General features: G+C 38.5%; 1 protein-coding gene across 1 annotated transcript in view; it reads left to right on the plus strand.

The window, feature by feature from the left end:
• MAN2A1 (mannosidase alpha class 2A member 1) overlaps nucleotides 1-20,581 on the plus strand; it is a 225,035-nt gene that overhangs the window by 123,369 nt on the left and 81,085 nt on the right. The window contains 2 exon segments of the mRNA XM_065599246.1: nucleotides 998-1,112; nucleotides 4,493-4,560. Of these exon segments, the coding sequence (XP_065455318.1) occupies nucleotides 998-1,112; nucleotides 4,493-4,560 (183 nt within the window).

Below are 20,581 nucleotides of genomic sequence, written 5' to 3' on the forward strand. Positions count from 1 at the left end.
CTATATTTGGCTCCACAGTATTAGCATCAGTTATAGATTCAAATCCGAAGCCCCATTCCTCCATCAGCGGTACTGCTGTGGAGTCACCTACAGTGGAGCACCCATAGGGAAGGTGAAGCTGGGAAAACCAACAATAAGCTTATCTGGGTAGCATCATTCACAATATTGCTGATTACGTGTTTGATATGAAGCCCAGAATAGGTAACACAAGTGCTGTATTTAAAAAACTTTATGCTGTATGGAAGTCCAGTGTGAGTAGCAAAAACATCACACTGACTGCTTATAAAGACCTTAAGTATCATCTTCTGTGGAGCAGAGTCCTGGAAAAGTAATTCTATCCCATGCAAATTTGAAACAGCTTTCAGTGCAGTTGTCTGCATAGACTACCCAAAGTAAAATGAACTAATTATATAAAGGAATGAAGGAGGGCTTAGAATGGACACACCTACATACAAGGCAAGTAGTACCTAAGAAAGTTGGACATATTTTGGACATCTTTTAAGAATGCCCAGTAATATGCTACATAAACTAAAATTGCTTTGATGGAGATGGAGAAGTTGACCTAGAGGCACGCTCTGTAGTACAATAATGGCTGTAGCAGCATTATTTCAGCTAAATATGAAAGTACTAGACACAGGAGCCCAGGGTAGGGATGATTAGGGCCATTTGCCTTCTTCCATACACTTCTGATAGTGTGGCAAGGATGGTGATGATTTCTGGGTGCCCAAATTGAGACAGGGTAAAGTGAGGGTTTAATTTTCAGGAGACAAGTGCTTAGTGCTTCCGCCAAATTAGGGTCTTTCAAGGTATCTCAAGTTGGGCACCCAAAATAACTAGTCATTTTTGGAAATTTAGGTCAGAATAAAAAAATTAGACTCCACTAAAGCAATACTTTTAATAGTTAATATTATTTCTATATCCTTTTTTCCAAGGGTCTTATAATGGCTTTTTATAAACATATCTCAAAACTAGTAACAATTGAAAATTCAATCAACAGGCTTTTCCACTCATTAATGAATTTGAAGAGGGTGATCATTGACTCTGCTCATATTCTTATCCTAAAAGACAAAGATACCTACAGCTACAACCCATCAGCTCCGTTCCTTAAGATGGTGAGTTCTCCTATTTACCTTTTTTGTATTTTTTAAAAGTTATATGAATAATATTTTAAGACTGATTATGAATGGTGTGAAGAAGTTCGACTTCTACTTTGAAAATTATCTGTGTAAAGATAGTCCCTTCTTACTCAACAGATTTGGTCTCTGTATGTGGTTTGAATTACACGTGGTGTTAACAGCAAAAATAGATTTTACTACTTTTTGCAGTTAGCCCTGCAGAACCTACATAGCTGAAAGTGAGCGTATTGGACTCTTTTTCATGTTGTGCATTATCAACATAATTTGTCTATTATCCAATTATCTATACCTGCTGCTTGTGAAAATTGATGATAGTCAGGTTGCACAAGTGTAACTGTGGGCCTAACTTGACTTGTAGATCATAATTACTTATGATAATGAAGGAGGAAGAAAGAGCCCATCTTGAATCTGAGCCCAGGCTGAATTTGCAGAATTGGACTATAAAACAGACATACTTTTATTTGTAAATCGAGAGAATTTGATATGGGAATCCACTGAGGAAAAAATGAGCTCGAAAATCCTGCAGGTCACTTTTGAAGAGTCACTTTTCAGAAGAGAAACCTACTAAAGGAATAGTGTCCATCTTTTAACAAACTATATTATTCCATACCAAAATCCTTTGTTATTGTTAGAAATATTTTTGAATTGCCTGGTTAAACACGGTAAAGACAGAAAATAACATAGTTAAGGTTATACACATCTTAACACTGTGCCTTTGCACATAACTGATACAGTGCAGTCTCTAGTTACATGGTCATATGACACTTAAATAATTTAATATAATACATGAAAATGTTTCTACAATCAGCAATATGCATAAGTAACATCTTGAAATATTTTTTCATTCATATATACTTACACCGTTTTATTTTTACATATCTTTAATTACTTGAACTTTTTAGGCACACGTTAATTTGGTCAGCATCTGTGTTGTCACAGATCCAATCAAGAGCACCCTCATGGGCACTCATTACTCTGCTGCGAGAGGAATCCTGCTTCTAGATCCCTGAGGGCATGTCCACAGTGCAATAAAACACAGCTGGCCCTTGTCAACTGACTTGGGCTCGGAGGGCTTGGGCTGCAGGGCTTTAAAATTTCAGTGTAAACATCTGGGCTTGGGCTGGAGCTAGGAAACCTCTCCCCTGATAAACCAGCTCTCCTGGTTGGGAGCCAGTCTTTTCTCAAGAGCGATTACATTTCAATGCTTGTGCACGTAACAACTCTTTTACTAGACCTTTGCCATCCACCTGTGGAATTTCAGTCCAAGATGGGGGCAAACAGACCTCAGAGAAGACAAAGAGTACTGCACATTTGAAATGAAGTTTGCAGCTTGGTAAAGATACATACAGAGAGTTTATAATCTCAACCAGCATTCACAAATTGTGTGCACAGATTTCCCCAAATCATTACATATGTATTAAGCTTTTTTACTGGCTGGAAAGAAAATGTAATCTGGAAGTGCATTCAGGGATTTAAACAGTTAACTGTTGCATTTACTTCAGGCAATTGCTTCCTCCCCTGAAATATATTTCAGGGCAGTTGTGCTGTGGTCATGCCTCATGCCGAGTTTTCAGTATTACTTTTCTAGTGTAGTAGTGTAGTATAGGAGTATGGTTATTACCATAGCATGTAAGAGTCCTAGTCATGGACCAGAACCCCATTGTGCTAGGCACTGTACAAACCTAGCACAGAAAGATGGTCCTTCCCCTTTACAATCTTATCAGACCAGGGACAACTGATGGATACAGAGACACAAGGAGTACAAGGAAACAATGAGACCGTATTGGTCAGCATGGTAGGCCATAGTCTCTCCACACCAATGGCATAACCATTGTCAAGTTTTTTTTATAGATATCATGGAAATCGAGAGTTTTAAGGAGTGATTTGAAGGAGAATAATGTAGCTGTGTGAATGTTTATGGGGAGCTTCTCTGAAGCATGAGGGGCAGCATGGCAAAAAGTACAAGGGTGCTTGTTTGAAAATGTAACCAGGGTGAGTTATGGAGGTGGAGTCAACATTTTGATAGTAAATGAGAAATGATAAGTAGGGTGGAGTTACGCCATGAAGAGCTTTCAAAATGAAGTCAAATAGTTTACATTTGGTGTGATAGAGAAGGGGGAGCCAGTGGAGGGATGCAAAGAAAGAGGTTGTCACAGATCCTAGTTGAGCATCTCTTCCAGGCATTTTTTACTCAGACCTTTAAGAACATAACTTTGGGTAGAAACCAAACATGGAAAATTTCAGCCATAGAGGTGAATTTTGAGAATAGTCTGAGTAATTGAAATTAAAGAGTTCTAATGAAAGCCATTTTACTATTTTTAAATATAATGGCTGCTACTCCCAGTATAAATAACGTATAGGTGTGAACTTATCAAGTCGGTGTTAGAAGGTGTGTTTTGTTTATTTTATTATATTCATTCACATTTTTAAGACAAAATGGAGAGCTGTAGGCCACAACCCTTAATGATTTACTAGCAGTAACACAAATGTTACTGCTTATGTAGTATAAAAAAAGTTACCTTTTTTAGGCTGTGACTACTAGAGGGTGACATGATCATAAGGGGGTGCTATATAAAGACTCCTTGTGCAAGGACAGGCAAACAGTCTCAGCATTTTGTAGAGAGATTCTGGAGTTTAGGCAATAAATCTGTTTTTTAAAGTGCTTACTGCATAAACTTACACTGTTACTGATGTATACTGGCCTGCTGATGAACCAACACCTAGTTTAAAAACCCCTCAAACCTTAATTTATCCGTAGGCCCGCACAATCCTCCCTCCCCTTATTTTGTGTGTGTGTAAACTTGGGTGGTGGAGCAGGGAGAGAATAGTTTGTTGAATTCTAACGAAGAGTAAACCTATGGCTTCTGCAACTAAACTGTAGGATTATAGTGCTGGAAAAGGTAAACCTCCAGCAATAGAAAGTTAATTTCAATGTACTGAAGCTGTTTGTAAACCACACCAGCTTTATTAGTGATTAGAATGTCTAGTACACACTTGTAGAAACCTGTATAGGTGTCAATGAGTGTGAAGGTTGGGAATAACAATAAATGACTTAATGGGAACAATGATTTCAAATTGGATGAATAAGTATACATTTTTTCCTTTCTGTCAAAATCTATTTAGACAGGTATGTTCATAATCTTCTTGCCTTAAGTATGGAGTTGGAGATGATTATCTGGTGAGGTGGAACTAGTGTCTTCCTCCATATTGTGGTAAATTAGATTTCATTGGAACTCACTATTGGTGTGATGTGGATAGTGCATTTTTATGTCTTGGTTCTTCCAAAACTGAAATGTCTGATTTTTAGTTTGATCTATATTCATTGAAATGTAAATTTAAAGTTTTTTCCCCTGTAGGATGATGATCAATCCTCACAAGATTCTCTGCCACGCAAGACAGTTATAAAGCTGAGTATACAGCCAAGGTAAATAATGCATTAATACGCAATATTTGAAAGTTTCCATATAGCAACGTCTCTTCTGCTAATCACTTAATTTCTTTAGTGTTTTTAACTTTATTTTGTTCTAAAATAATTAGTTTTGGTAAAATTTTAATTCATGTTGAATTTTCCAAAATTAAAAATATTTCCCATTTTTAATTGCACAATGGAAGTTTTCCACTTTATTCATGCTAAAAATTAGCATAAATGGAATGCTAAGATTGCAAAATAAGGCACTCAAGTTGAAAATAGTATTACCAACTAAATCATCCCAGCCAAGGCTTTGTCAAGCCAGGCCTTAAAAACCTCTAAGGATGTAGATTCCACCACCTCCCTAGGTAACCCGTTCCAGTGCTTCACCACCCTCCTAGTGAAAGTGTTTCCTAATATCCAACCTAGACCTCCCCCACTGCAAGTTGAGACCATTGCTTCTTGTTCTGTCATCTGTCACCACTGAGAACAGCCTAGCTCCATCCTCCTTTGAACCCCCCTTCAGGTAGTTGAAGGCTGCTGTCAAATCCCCCCTCACTCTTCTCTTCTCCAGACTAAATAACCCCAGTACCCTCAGCCCCTCTTCGTAAGTCATGTGCCTCAGACTCCTACAACATAGCTGTATGTTGTTAATGTTAGTTTTTCATTGGCCATTCAGAAATGTGCTAGATGCCATAGAGACACAAGACATGCCCCCTGCTCCAAAGAGCATGCAGTCTAAATTACTCATGAAGCAATGAAGAAGCAAGACAATAGAGGTGTAGAAGTGAAGGAGAAGAGTATAAAGAGGAGTGTTGCCATCCTGCTGTTTGACAAGCTAAATCTCTGGTGGCCTTTTTTGTTTCCATATCACTTTCAAAGTCATGTATAATATGATGTCCTCTATCACAAGACTTGGTATCAGAGGTTTACTAAAATTCAGTTGTGTTACATCTCTTGACTGTTACCAGATGCCTTATAATTTATCAATAATGTATTAATTATAAATATGTGCTGTTTATTCATGGTCTATTATCCTGTAGATGTTTAGTAAATTTTTTTCTGTTCATGTGTGTTCCAATATTTTAGCAAGGATAGAAGTCATTGTTCTTTTCCCTAATTGAAAACTGGCATTATATTTGGTTTTCTCTGGTCTTCCAGTGCCTCTGTGTGGACCATGATTATTTTAAATATAGTCAGCATTTAGTGTAATTTTTTTTAAACCTTAGGATTCATCCATATGAGCTAATAAATTTACATGTTCAAAATTTCAAAGCATTCTTGAATCTGCTTGTAATGAATGATTAATACTGATTCTTCATTCCTTACCAACTTATTATTTTTCTTATTTAATACAGATATAAGTGTCAACTAGAAAACTAGTCATTTTCTAAAATGAGCTAAATGTAATTTCAAGTATTAAAACTGATTTTTAAAAATATGTTTTCTCATCCTTATCACCTGTAAAAGATGCACACAAGCAACAAGGAAAACTAACTGGGAGAGCCAGGGAAACTGACTATACACAAAACTGGCATATTGAAAAATAGAATTTTTCTCTAATCATTGTCATAGTTACAGATAATACCTAAGATTATAATTCAGCTAGAATTCTTTAAAAATAATTCAAAATTTGTCATTTGAATCATTAGTTAGTTGTCTCCCATTTTTCGATGAACCTACCTTTTTTTACTTTCCTTCCATAGCTATTTCTGTATATCAGTAATTTGTAAAAGGTCATCTCTCTTATTCTGTGATGCCACAGGGGTTGGAATGACACACCCAGACTTCAATAGAATGGGGCCGGTAGCAGGCTGTTGGCACTGAAAGGCTTGTGACTGATTGCACAGATTCTATAGAGTCCAAGAGGATGCCTTTGTAGTTATGTTGTCCCCTGTTCTTAAGAAGCCATTTACATGTGGCTTGGAAAGCTAGGACCCACAGGAGCTCAAGGGAATGAGGGGGAATTCATAGATTCTAGGACTGGAAGGGACCTCGAGAGGTCATCGAGTCCAGTCCCCTGCCCGTATGGCAGGACCAAATACTGTCTAGACCATCCCTGATAGACATTTATCTAACCTACTCTTAAATATCTCCAGAGATGGAGATTCCACAACCTCCCTAGGCAATTTATTCCAGTGTTTATCCACCCTGACAGTTAGGGACTTTTTCCTAATGTCCAACCTAGACCTCCCTTGCTGCAGTTTAAGCCCATTGCTTCTTGTTCTGTCCTTAGAGGCTAAGGTGAACAAGTTTTCTCCCTCCTCCTTATGACACCCTTTTAGATACCTGAAAACTGCTATCATGTCCCCTCTCAGTCTTCTCTTTTCCAAATTAAATAAACCCAATTCTTTCAGCCTTCCTTCATAGGTCATGTTCTCAAGACCTTTAATCATTCTTGTTGCTCTTCTCTGGACTCTCTCCAATTTCTCCACATCTTTCTTGAAATTCGGTGCCCAGAACTGGACACAATACTCCAGCTGAGGCCTAACCAGAGCAGAGTAGAGCGGAAGAATAACTTCTCGTGTCTTGCTTTTTTTGCAACAACATCACACTGTTGGCTCATATTTAGCTTGTGGTCCACTATAACCCCTAAATCCCTTTCTGCTGTACTCCTTCCTAGAAAATCTCTTCCCATTCTGTATGTGTGAAACTGATTTTTTCTTCCTAAGTGGAGCACTTTGCATTTGTCTTTGTTAAACTTCATCCTGTTTAACTCAGACCATTTCTCCAATTTGTCCAGATCATTTTGAATTATGACCCTGTCCTCCAAAGCAGTTGCAATCCCTCCCAGTTTGGTATCATCCGCAAACTTAATAAGCGTACTTTCTATGCCAATATCTAAGTCGTTGATGAAGATATTGAACAGAGCCGGTCCCAAAACAGACCCCTGCGGTACCCCACTAGTTATGCCTTTCCAGCAGGATTGGGAACCATTAATAACAACTCTCTGAGTACGGTTATCCAGCCAGTTATGCACCCACCTTATAGTAGCCCCATCTAAATTGTATTTGCCTAGTTTATCGATAAGAATATCATGCGAGACCGTGTCAAATGCCTTACTAAAGTCTAGGTATACCACATCCACAGCTTCTCCCTTATCCACAAGACTAGTTATCCTATCAAAGAAAACTATCAGATTGGTTTCACATGATTTGTTCTTTACAAATCCATGCTGGCTGTTCCCTATCACCTTACCACTTTCCAAGTGTTTGCAGATGATTTCCTTAATTACTTGCTCCATTATCTTCCCTGGCACGGAAGTTAAACTAACTGGTCTGTAGTTTCCTGGGTTGTTTTTATTTCCCTTTTTATAGATGGGCACTATATTTGCCCTTTCCCAGTCTTCTGGAATCTCTCCCGTCTCCCATGATTTTCCAAAGATAATAGCTAGAGGCTCAGATACCTCCTCTATTAGCTCATTGAGTATTCTAGGATGTGGCATCCAATTTTCTGAAAGAACATATAAATAGTACAATCTTCTAGGAAGGGGGCTGCTGCTGCACAGAGAAAACTACTCTCCATTCCCCGAAGGAATACTTCAAATGTATGTACTTTTGCTTGCTTTTTTGGTGGTGTGAACTCATTTTTTAGAAAGCAGATACAGGCGCTGAGGGCCTTTGAAGATACTTTGCTTTGTACTGGCACTCTAAAATAAATAGTCAGACCTAATTTCCAGAAGAGATTTATTTTTCTTCTATACAAAAAAGGTTTTCTGTTGTTTAAGGAAAGTTGTATGAAAGTGTAGTCTAGTATATAACTCAGCTCTGGACTTCACTCCCTTTTCCAGAGTCAGGGTCTAAATTTGAGGTCACAATGTGAAGCCTTTCTGATTTCTTTTATAGAATAGTGTCAAGTATCAGGAGGTAGCCATGTTAGTCTGTATCCACAAAAACAACAAGGAGTCCGGTGGCACCTTAAAGACTAACAGATTTATTTGGGCATAAGCTTTCGTGGGTAAAAAACCACTTCTTCAGATGCATGGAGTGAAAATTGCAGATGCAGGCATTATATAATGACACATGAAGAGATAGGAGTTACCTCAGAAGTGGAGAACCAGTGTTGACAGGGCCAATTCGATCAGGGTGGATGTAGTCCACTCCCAATAATAGATGAGGAGGTGTTAATTCCAGGAGAGGAAAAGCTGCTTTTTGTAATGAGCCAGCCACTCCCTGTCCCTATTCAAACCCAAATTAATGGTGTTAAATTTTCAAATGAATTTTAGTTCTGCTGTTTCTCTTTGAAGTCTGTTTCTGAAGTTTTTTCGTTCAAGTATAGCTACTTTTAAATCTGTTATAGAACGTCCAGGAAGATTGAAGTGTTCTCCTACTGGCTTTTGTATGTTACCATTCCTGATGTCTGATTTGTGTCCATTCTTTTACGTAGGGACTGTTCAGTTTGGCCAGTGTACATGGCAGAGGGGCATTGCTGACACATGATGGCATATATAACATTAGTAGACGTGCAGGTGAATGAGCCCCTGATGGTGTGGCTGATGTGGTTGGGTCCCATAATCGTGTCGCTAGAGTAGGGGACAGAGTAGGCAACGAGGTTTGCTACAGGAATTGGTTCCTGGGTTAGTGTTTCTGTAGTGTGGTGTGTAGTTGCTGGTGAGTATTTGCTTCAGGTTTGGGGGCTGTCTGTAACCAAGGACTGGCCTGCCTCCCAAGGTCTGTGAGAGTGAGGGATTGTTTTCCAGGATAGGTTGTAGATTGTTGTTGATGTGCTGGAGAAGTTTTAGCTGGGGGCTGTACATGATGGCCAGTGATGTTCTGTTATTTTCGGTGTTGGGCCTGTCCTGTAGTAGGTGATTTCTGGGTACCCGTCTTGCTCTGTCAATCTGTTTCCTCACTTCCCCAGGTGGGTATTGTAGTTTTAAGAATGCTTGATAAAGATCTTGTAGGTGTTTGTCTCTGAGGGATTGGAGCAAATTTGGTTGTACCTTAGGGCTTGGCTATAGACAGTAGATCATGTGATGTGCCCTGGATGGAAGCTGGAGGCATGTAGGTAAGTATAGCAGTCAGTAGGTTTCCAGTATAGGGTGGTGTTTATGTGACCATCACTTATTTGCACTATAGTGGTCAGGAAGTGGACACTGATGGTGCCAGGCAGGGTGGATAAAAATCAAGGATTAAGAAAAAATATAAGATTTTAAAAATTTAAATTAGGTACTTTTTTATTTTTAAAAATAAACCTATTTAAACTTGAATTTGACATTATGATAACCTATGTTAAGGCCTAAATGTACTATAATCTATTAAAATAATTTAAATTAAACACCTGACATTGTATAATTAGTGACATGGCTTGTGTGCAACGATTTTATTTTACTTCCTTTGAAAGAGATGAGGAACAGTTCTCAAAGGAACTGTTTTTCAGTAAGCAGCAGAGGGTGTCCACTCTTCAGCAGAACATCCATTTAAAACAAACACCTAACAATATTTATCTGTAGCTAACATCTTGGCTTCCTCTCCAGATCAGCCAAAATGCAGATTTCTGAGGAGAGAACGAATATTATTTTCTCAACAATAATACTAACAATAAATAATGATCTAAATGAAAAACTAAAATTATAAAATGTAATTTTTGTAAATAGTGTTACATTATCTAAAAGTCTGCTGACAGTGAGCAATGGCAAGAGATCTACTGTGCAGGCAGGAGAGAAAGGAAATAAAGTAGTTGGGACCACATGCCACGTAAACTTGGTTAGGAATGTCTTGTTCTTCTTCAAGATGAGTGTCTCTATGGGTGCTCCAGTCTAGGTGCGCATGCACCCTATGTGCCTCTGATTGGAGATTTTAGGTAGCAGTGCCTGTTCAGCCCACACATGCACCCTGTGGAGGTTTTTGCTTTGTACTGTGGCTATAAAGAGCTGTGTGGGCAAACTGCCCTACCTTTCCTCTCAACCACCTTGCCCTGAGATGGAGCCTCAGCAGTGTCTGAGTTGAGTTTACCTCAACTGTATTTTTTTCTCTTATCTAACTAGCTAGTTTAGCGTTAGTACTTTAGTGTTGGTTTTGTATTAGTTGTAGCAATTCTATAACTTAAAACAAAATTAAAATATTTAATTTTTTTATTCATATATACATATATTTTGTTATAGTTTTAGTGTAAAGACCGTTGTCCTTTCCCCTTTATTTTCTCCTCTTAGGAGAACTTAAATGCTGGGAGGACATGCCCAGTTCTCCAAATTTTAAACACTGCCTTTCATGCTGTAAGGCGATCCCAGTCATAAGGAGGGCTTTAGCTCTCGGGGTTTCTGAGGGAAGTCCAAAATACAGTTGATTACCTTCCTTTTGACAGATCGAAGCTATTTGCTGAAAAAACTGATGAGTTCCTGCATAACTCTAGGACCATCTTCTTTTCACTTGGAATTTACACCCCTGCACATAAAAAAAAAAAAAAAAAACTTTAGTAAGTCCCAGACGGCGCAGAGATCTCTTCCCACTCAGCTTCCTTTCTCTCAGAGACATTACGAATTCCCAGCATAAGAGACAACGGTTCCAGAAGAGAAGACGTCTACCTCTGGGGCATCAAGCTCACAACCTACAATTTTGAAGCATCAATTTTTATGGGGTGGTCAAGGTGCTGAGTCACCATCCTCACTCATATTTGCTGCAACAATCTCCATGTCTCCCTTGTTTTGGCAACCACCTTTCTCATTTCTGTCAGGAATGGGACCATAACTCTATGGACAAATGGCTTTTGGAGTTAACTCTTGCAGCAACAATTCTATCATTGGACCAATGGGATTGGTTCTTGGTCCTTGACCTGCAAGAGACTTACTTTCATGTAGCAATCCACCCCTCCTGCAGAAGATTCCTATACTTCACTCTGGGTCAAGAGCATTTTCAATATAGAGTTCTGCTTATCTTCATAGAAAAGGAATTCTGATATTCTCATATTTCAGTGATTTCCTGCTCAATAAAACACACAAGACTTCACATGTACTGCCTTCAGGGGTGATTCAGAACTGTTTATTTTGAAAAAATTACTCTCAATACCTTCAATCATGGAAGTCCCTCAACTGGTGCAAGGACCCTCACAATGTTTGCATAAGGGTTGTCTTTGCACAGCCATCTCCAATGTCAGTAATAACAAATGCATCCCTACTAGGATGGGGAGCTCATATAGATATGCACAGTGCTCATATATACATGCACACTGCTCATAGCAAGTGGTCACCTCTTGGGTCCACGCTGCACATCAACTTAATGGAACTCAGAGCAGTCTGAAATCCTTGTCTCCATTTTCTTCCACTGATCAGGGGAAAATACGTGAAGATCATGACTAACAACATGTCATGCATATTTATATCAACCATCCAGGGGGAGCGAGATCACCCTCCCTCTGCACTGAAGCCGTGAGTTAGATCCCATTATGCTCCACCACCTATTTCATTATTGGGGTGTCCTGCAGATAGGCTTGTTTGCCATAGCCAAGAACAAGAAAAGCTCCCAGTTCTGCTCTAGAGGCAGTTGGGATCACTACTCCATGGGAGATGCCTTGCACTTTTGTTGGAGTTCAGATCCTTCAACCTCAAGATTCTTCGACTCAAGGCATGGCAGATGGATGGTTTGCAGGGTTGAAAACAACTTGTTCTGATGACATAGGGAGTGCTTTTGCATAGAAGAAGAAAATCCATTCCTAATACATCTCTACCCCAATATAACGCTGTCCTCGGGAGCCAAAAAATCTTACCATGTTATAGGTGAAACCGTGTTATATCGAACTTGCTTTGATCCGCCGGAGTGTGCCCTCCCCCCGAGCATTGCTTTACCGCGTTAAATCCAAATTTGTGTTATATCTGGTCGCATTATATCGGGGTAGGAGGTGTATCTACCTGTAAAAATGGGGAGATTCAGTCACTGGTGTGGCCTAAGACATCTTTGACCTTCATCCTCTCCATTAGCCGGTATATTAGATTACGTCCTAAAGCTAAAAATGACAAGATTGTCTCTAAGGAGAATTCGAGTACACTTTGAGAGCTATTACAACCTTCCATCATACAGTAGAGGGTTTTTCCATCTTTGCTTATGCTACAATGATGAGGTTTCTCAAGGGACTGGGGAATCTTTCCACAAGTCAGATGCCCTACACTCACTTGCAACCTCCACTTGGTACTCATATGCCTTATGAGGCCCCCCTTTGAACCTGTGGTTACCTGCTCCCTTCTACATTTGTCTATGAAAATGGCCTTTCTCTTAGCCATTACTTAGGCTCAAAGAGTTTGAGAGATAGGGGTTCACAATCTTTAAGGATAATGTCACATTGTGACCACATCTCAAGCCATTAGTTTGTCTTAATTCTTTTCCTTTTTGTTCTCTTCCTTTCCTTATCTTTATTTTGGATACTAGCATTCCAGGTATTGGCCTTTGAAGGTACCTCCCTGGCTTGTACTAAGACATAGAACAATGGTATTTTGATTGACTAGTTTCCTGTTGGCTTAAGCCAAATGCTCAGTTGTGCTACTGTAGGGTATTGTGGGATGTAGCTTAGTGTGATTAATAAGAACTCTGGGAAAAACAGAGGTCAATTCAGCTCTCATAACTGCCAGGCATTCATGTAATGTGGTATATACTAAAGTAACAATCTCATGTGCATATATCAAAGTACATGTAGGACCAATCGTAAAATGTTCTGAAGTAGTTCCAGGATTCACAAGGCCTGGTGAATGAGGATCTGCATCATCTGACCTTTATCACAGGGCTTCTTAACAATGGAGAAAAACAGGACTGGGCTATTGCAGCCTGAGTCACAACCCAGAGGGGGAAACCCTGTCCCACAGTGCAACCCCTGCCTGTGGAGGTGGTAACAGGGGACTCTCATGTAGGAGACTGCCACTAGGATGGCAGGAGGTCAACCAGCATTGGTCTTCAGGTAGGTTGGAACCTCTCTCCATCGAATTGAAATCAAAGGGCTGTTAGCTCAGGCATCCCATCTCATTGAAGTTGTCAGAATATCACAGGAAGAGAGAGGTAGCCTCTAACATATCTAGCTCTCAAATAACACAAGGTTTTCTAGGGTCAAACCAAACTTCTTAAAATTTATCCAGAAATGAAATGATTCACTGCAAGTCATAGAGCACAGATGTAATATTTTTGAGACCTATTTCTTAATAAGCAGGCAAACATTTTGTGCTAGCTGAATTTTTCAAGTTGTCTTAAGGTTTAGCCCTATGTAGAACACATTGTATTAGACAAGACTCAAGGTGACAAAGCCATGCATAACTACACTCAGGTCTGTTTCTTGAAATACAAGGTCAGTTGTCTTGCTAAGACCAAATTGAAAAAAAAAACACCCTTAGTTATGGCTCCTATCTCAATATCTAGCAGCAGATAGACACAACAGAAGTTCAGTTTCCAAACCTGAGTAACAAATAGTGGGCATACTTTTATTTGAGGAAATTGATTCTTTGTTCTCCCCAGCCCTCAAATATTACATCAGTCATCTTTCACAATGATACTCAGCCAATCAGTTCTCATCTCTATTCTGATCTCATTTGGACAGTAGGTCAGTCAATCAACCTCACTGATTACCTCTGAAAAAAATGTCAGTGTACAGTTGCTTTTACTTTTTCAAGAAAGCACTTGACAAGATTTTGTTGCTAATTTTGTCAGAATACAGAATTGTAATTCATGTTAAGGATACATTATCTATGTAATATGTGGTAAGGAATATATGCACAAGAAGTGTAACTTGGTTGTAAAGGAGACTTATGATATGAAATGATGGACAGAAAAGCCTGTGCTGAGGACTTGAGCCAAGGTTGAGAAAGCTGCAGTGGGAAGTGCTATAGGAAAATTAGGTGTCTTGCTGAACTACAAAGATTAAAACATCACCCAGAGGCATAATAACCTTAGCATCTGGCAAGTCTAATTTCAAGTCTTGTTTGTGTTGCCCGTCTTCCAGGTATAGGATGAGTTTACATGAGTCTCCATAAGGATATAGAGTTCTGAATAAGAGTGTGTTTTGATCACCATGTAGATTTTGTTACATTTGTACATGGACCCTGAGATAAGTGATAAAATTATACTTACAACTACATACGACTAAAATAAACTGTATAGGAATACATTCTTTGACTAGCATAATAAGAATAACATTTGACTTTCTTAAATATTGTGCTATTCTGGCATGTAAAATATGAGCATTAAAAAAGAATACTAATGTTGTATATAAACTATACAGAGTTAATAAATTGCAAAGAATCACAGGGTCAGAAGGGACCACAAGGGTCATCTAGTCTAACCCCCGGTCAAGATGCAGGATTTGTTGTGTCTAAGCCATCCAAAACAGATGGTTATCCAGCCTTCTTTTGAAAACCTCCAGGGAAGGAACTTCCACAAGCTCTCTAGGCAGTCTGTTCCATTGTCCTACTGTTCTTACAGTTAGGAAGTTTTTTCTGAGATTTAATCTAAATCTGCTATGCTGTAGTTTGAACTCATTGCTTCTTGTCTTGTCATTTGTGACGAGAGAACAACTTTTCCTGTCTTTTTTAAGGCAGTCTTTCAAGTATTTGAAGACCCCATCAATCTCCTCTTTTCCAAACTAACTGTATCCAGTTCCTTTAAATTTTGCTTGTATGGCTTGCATTCCATTCTTTTGATCATCTTTGTCACTCAACACTGGATCTTTCCAGTTTCTCCACATCCTTTCATTGGTGACCAAAATTGGACACACTACTCCAGCTGAGGCCTAACCAGCATCAAGTAAAGCAATACTATCACATCCTGTGACTTGCGTGCTATGCCTCTGTTAATGCAACCTAAAATGGCATTTGGTTATTTATTTTTTTTATTTACTTACTTACTTTGCAACAGCATTGCATTGCTAACTCATGATGAGGTTGTGATCCACCACAACTCCCAGATCCTTCTCAGCAGTGCTGCTGCCAAGCCATTTATCCCCTCTTCTGTTTTTGTGCAATTGTTTTTTTTTCTCCTAAGTGTAGCACCTTACATTTGTCTTTGTTGAATTTCATTTTGTTGTCTATAGTCCATTTCTCCAATTTATCAACATTCCTCTGAAGCTTAGCTCTATCCTCCAAAGTTTTGGCAACCCTCCCTAGCTTTGTGTCATCTGCGAATTTGTTCAGTATGCTCTCTATTCCTACATCCAGATCATGAAGAAAGATATCGAACAACACTGGACCTAGAACAGAGATCCCCATGGAACCCTATTTGAGACCTCCCTCCAAACTGACATCATTCCATTAATTGTTACTCTTTGTTTGGGGTTGTTTAACCAGTTATGTAGCCACTTAATGTTAGTTTTGTTGAGCCCACATTTCTCCGATCTTACTTATTAGAATGTCATGTGGGACTATGTCAGAAACCTTTTTGAAGTCCAGGTATATTATGTCCATTGCATTCCCCCTATGCACCAAACTAGTTACCCTGTCAAAGAAGGAAATCAAGCTGGTTTGGCATGATTTGTTCATGATAAATCCATGCTGGTTGCTAGTGTTTACCCCTTCATCCTCCAGGTATTCCAAATTGAATGTTTTATACATTGCTCTAATAACTTCCTGGTATCAAAGTCAGGCTGGCTGGTCTATAGTTCCCCGGCTCCTCCTTTTTTTTTTTTTTTTTTAAAAAGATGGGCACTACATTAGCCCTTCTCCAGTCTTCTGGGACCTCACCTGTCATCTATGAGTTTGCAAATATTTTTTTGCAAACTAATTTTATAATTAAAATATTATAATTTTCTTCCTTAGCATAACAAACTGATTTGGAATTGAATTTTGATAGAAATATTGCTGGAGTTTTTCTTTGGATAAAATTGCAGTAACATTTGCAAAAAGTGTTATATTCTGCCAGCTGTTTTAAAGTAGAACTTCTCACTGACTTTTATTGCTTTTATTTTATCCTCAGACAAGCGAGAGAGAGGGACCATTAGAAGTATGTGTTTCAAAAGAAAGTATTTGCATTTTTATGACAATTTAGTTATAGGTTTGGACTGAATGATCACTTCATCACATCAGAATAGTTCAAATATTTTAGGGATTAAGATAATCATGGAATTTTGTGAGCATAATTATCGTGATTAAATAGTTGCATTTTTAATTTCTCTGATATAATCAACTTAGCTACTTCATATAACATTGAAATTGATGAACAGCTCATGTTGAGTATTGATTTTGATAGTTTATCATCAAGCACATAAGTGAAATTGGGCTCTTTTTTTTTCTTACACCAAAAGCTCTCTCAGAAATCGTAGTTGAAAATGAACAAAACCAAAGGTGGCTGTCTTCAGTGTTTGTTTTTTTAAAGTCTTAGATAAGAAAAGTATTTTTTACTGTATGAACATATCTGCTATTTTTTTAATAAACTCTACCCCATGACTTCCATGTTGGTTCTGTGTAATTTGCATAAGTAACTGGTATTTTATTAACAGTTTATTTGGAATACTGAAAACTAAGTGATAAATAAGATCAGGGTATGTGTGTGCATTTCGTTGTGAGGGGGCAGTCTTGTTTGTTGAAACCAACCAAAATTAAAAATCAGAAAACAGAAGAAAATTATGTATTTGACCTATAAAGACAAGAAAGATAATCATTGTGAAGACTTGCTTTTGGCTCATTGTTGAGAAACAGAGTTGATATTGGTTTTTCCACAGGAAAATGTATCTCTTCTTTAGTGATTCATTGCACTCCAAAGTGTTCTAAGAAATTAACGTATTTCTCCATGAATATCCAATTTTGACTGTGCATCCCTTTGCTTCTGAGTACAAGTACTGTAATACATTCTGAAAGTTTTCAAACCTTTATCATAAACCATTATTACATGAAATGGTTGTATATAATTATCCTTGTCCTCTAGTTATTGGTTTCTTATTATTTTTGAAGAAGTAGTGATAGTCTGTTCTGAATACTTAATTTGCTTAGTTTCTTTCAATAGACTTTCTGCTGTGGTTACAATTTCAAAATTACACTGAAGAAACTAGTTTATGCATTGTTTTAAATGGTTTAACTTTGCAACTTTTCACAATTGAATTGAAATTTAAGATTTTCTATGTAGTGTTTTGAATTCAAAACGACCTTGATAAATTGGATAATTGGTCTGAATTCAACAAAATTAAATTCAATAAAGACGAGTGCAAAATACCTCCTTGGAAAGGAAAAATAGAATGCGAAGCTCCACAATTGGGAATAACTGGCTAGGTCATGGTACTGCTGAATGGATTTGGGGATTATAGTGAAACACAAATTGAACATAAGTCAACAATGTTATGAAGGGGTGGAAACGGGTAATGTCATTCTGAGGTGTATTAACAGGAGTGTTGTATATAAGATACAGGAGGTAATTGTCCTGCTGTACTTAGCACTGATGAGGCCTCAGCTTGAGTACTATATATCCAGTTCAGGGCCACACATGTTAGGGGGAGATGTGGACAAATTGGAGAGAGTCCGGAAGAGAGCAACAAAATTGAAGAAAGATTTTGAAAACCTGACCTATGAGGACAGATTTAAAAAATGGGGCATGTTTAATCGTGACAAAAGAAAACTGAGGGGAGACCTAATAAGTCTTCAAATATGTTAAGGGCTATTATAAAGAGAATGGTGTTCCACTGAAGGTAGGACAAGAAGGTAACCAGCTTAATCTGCAGCAAGGGAGGTTTAGGTTAAATATTAGGAATATCTTTCTACCTATAAGGATAGTTAAACTCTGGAATAGACTTCCAAGGGAGGTTATGGAATCCTTATCGTAGGAGGGTTTTGAGAACAGGTTGGATGGACAAACCTGTCAGGGAGGGTCTGGGTTAACTTGGTCCTGCCACGTTGCAGGGGGCTGGACTTGATGACTTCTTGAGGTCCCTTGCAGTCCTACACTTCTATGATTCTATGATTGACAGTTTTGTAGCTTATCTTATTTCTGATTGCAACAGTAGTGCAGTCATTGCATTATGAAGGTGTCATTTTCTGACACTCACAAATGATCTCTCTCTTGTCATGGCAAAGACCATAATATCTCAAATGAGGAATGCTGCATCTTCTTAGGAACAACTTCTTGGTACCCATTACAAATAAGTTGCGTTGGGTTTATTATGGAAATGGCTTGTGAACTGCAGTACCACTACTTTAACTTGAAAGATGTCTTTCTGTAAACTGTTTTCACAAAGCAGAGAATGCTCTTCGTTGATTAAAATAACTATTCTAGCCAAGAGTTACGAAAAATGGAACCTTGTGGACCATATGCATGTATTTTTAAGTCTTTTTTTGGAAGTAGAGAATATTTCCTTTCAGTATGTCAGGATGTCTGTATACTATTACTTAGCTGCAGTGTCTGGTCTTCTCCTTCAGCCTTTCTTCTCGTGTTGCTTAAAGCAACATTGTAGTTAGTCCAGGGTTGTCAGGGCACAGACTGAAGTGATATGGCATATTTCAGATCTTCTGTTCTTCTGAACCAGATTTTTTTTCCCTTTTAAATACAGATTAATAAAGCCTGCACTACAAGAGGAACAAGGAAAGGATTTTAGTGAAGGTACTTCCTGATCCTGAAAAAGTCAGGGGGCTTCAAGCCCATCTTGGACTTCAGAACACTTCACAACTTTGTGGTAAAAGAAAAATTTAAAATAGTGCCTTTGGATTTAATCCTTTTATCCTTAATGAGAGAGTAGTTTTGTGCTCTAGAATAGGATATAAATGCTACTAGGAATGCATCTGAATCACAGGAAGTACCTGTATTTGGAATATCTAGTAGATGCGTAACATTTATAGAAAGTGTTATCTTAAGTTGGTGTTGGCTTTTTGTATTTTCTCTGAAAATTTATCATTCTTATTTATTGTGCCATTGTGTCTGTGTTCACTGTGAGTGCTGTTTTCTTGAGGGTGTTCCATATCTAATAATTGGCTGAAGTAGTTGACTAATGTGGAGGGTAGGCCTCAACAGAAGAATGAGAATTTGTTATATCTAATACATTTTCTAAATCTCTTCTTATAATGTCATCTTGCTTGTATAGAGTGATATTGCTCAAGTAAGGTCACATAACATTGTTGAGTCACATGGCCCAAATCTATTTGTTTCCATGGCATGTGTCGAAGGGCAAATAGTTAATTCTTTTAAAGTGAGTAAATGAGACTCTCCTCTGATATTTATATTTTTCAATCTATGCTGCATCTCTGTTCTTTCAACAAATCACTAATAGCAGGATTTTTGAAATGCGAAAGTGAATAGTTCGCTCTTTGAAAATGTCTCTTCTTCTTGGCCCTGATCATTAAGTCTTGGGAGGGGACTCTGAGGGGAGGAAGTCTCAAACTGTTCCTTCATGGAGATGTCCTCAGATTTGTCATCCTAAGAGAAGCCCATCGGATCCACCTCCAAACTTGGCAGATCTATGAGGATCTGTGCAGATTCTATAGCATCAGCAGAAGGTTAGGGCTCTCTTCAGAGGTCCTGTATCTCTTAACTGGCTCTGTTCCCTGATAGTGCAGTGCTGTTGAATTCCTCCTGCCAGCTGCTTTCTCTGGCGAGAACTACCCAAGGTGGTGGTATTGTCTCAAGAGAGTCTCCATAAGGCTAACTGGGAAACAGTGTGCCTGTTGCCTGCCCAGTCTCCACCCATGCAACACACCCACATCTCAGATCTTATGGAGTCTGGGGGAGAAGACTGATGTGGAGGTGACTGAACGCCACTTCCTGGTGTGCACAGATCTAGGGGCATGATCTGAGACCTTGTTAGGAAGCGCTTTGCTTGAATGGCGTGAAATTTAAAATGTCAATGAAAGATTCTCTTGTCCACAAAATCAGTGTTTTTAAGCACTCTTGTTATACATTAAACAGAATTCTGACAACCAGTACCGCTTTTGGAGGTAATGGCAACTTTATTTCTTAACTTTAATATTTAGATCTACTTCTCAATTAATCATTCTTCTCCTTCTTTACTGATTTTTTAAAAAAATCAGTTTAATCACAAAATGTCAGCTTCATCCTGCTTCAGTTTGAGTCCTTCTGAATTCTTGGGGGAAATGGATCAGCATTCACCTCTCACTCCCTTTCAGTATGTGGCCTAAGCCAGGAAAGCTAATGAACCA

This window comes from Chrysemys picta, chromosome 6 (genome assembly GCF_011386835.1).
Source record: "Chrysemys picta bellii isolate R12L10 chromosome 6, ASM1138683v2, whole genome shotgun sequence".
NCBI lineage: Eukaryota > Metazoa > Chordata > Testudines > Emydidae > Chrysemys > Chrysemys picta.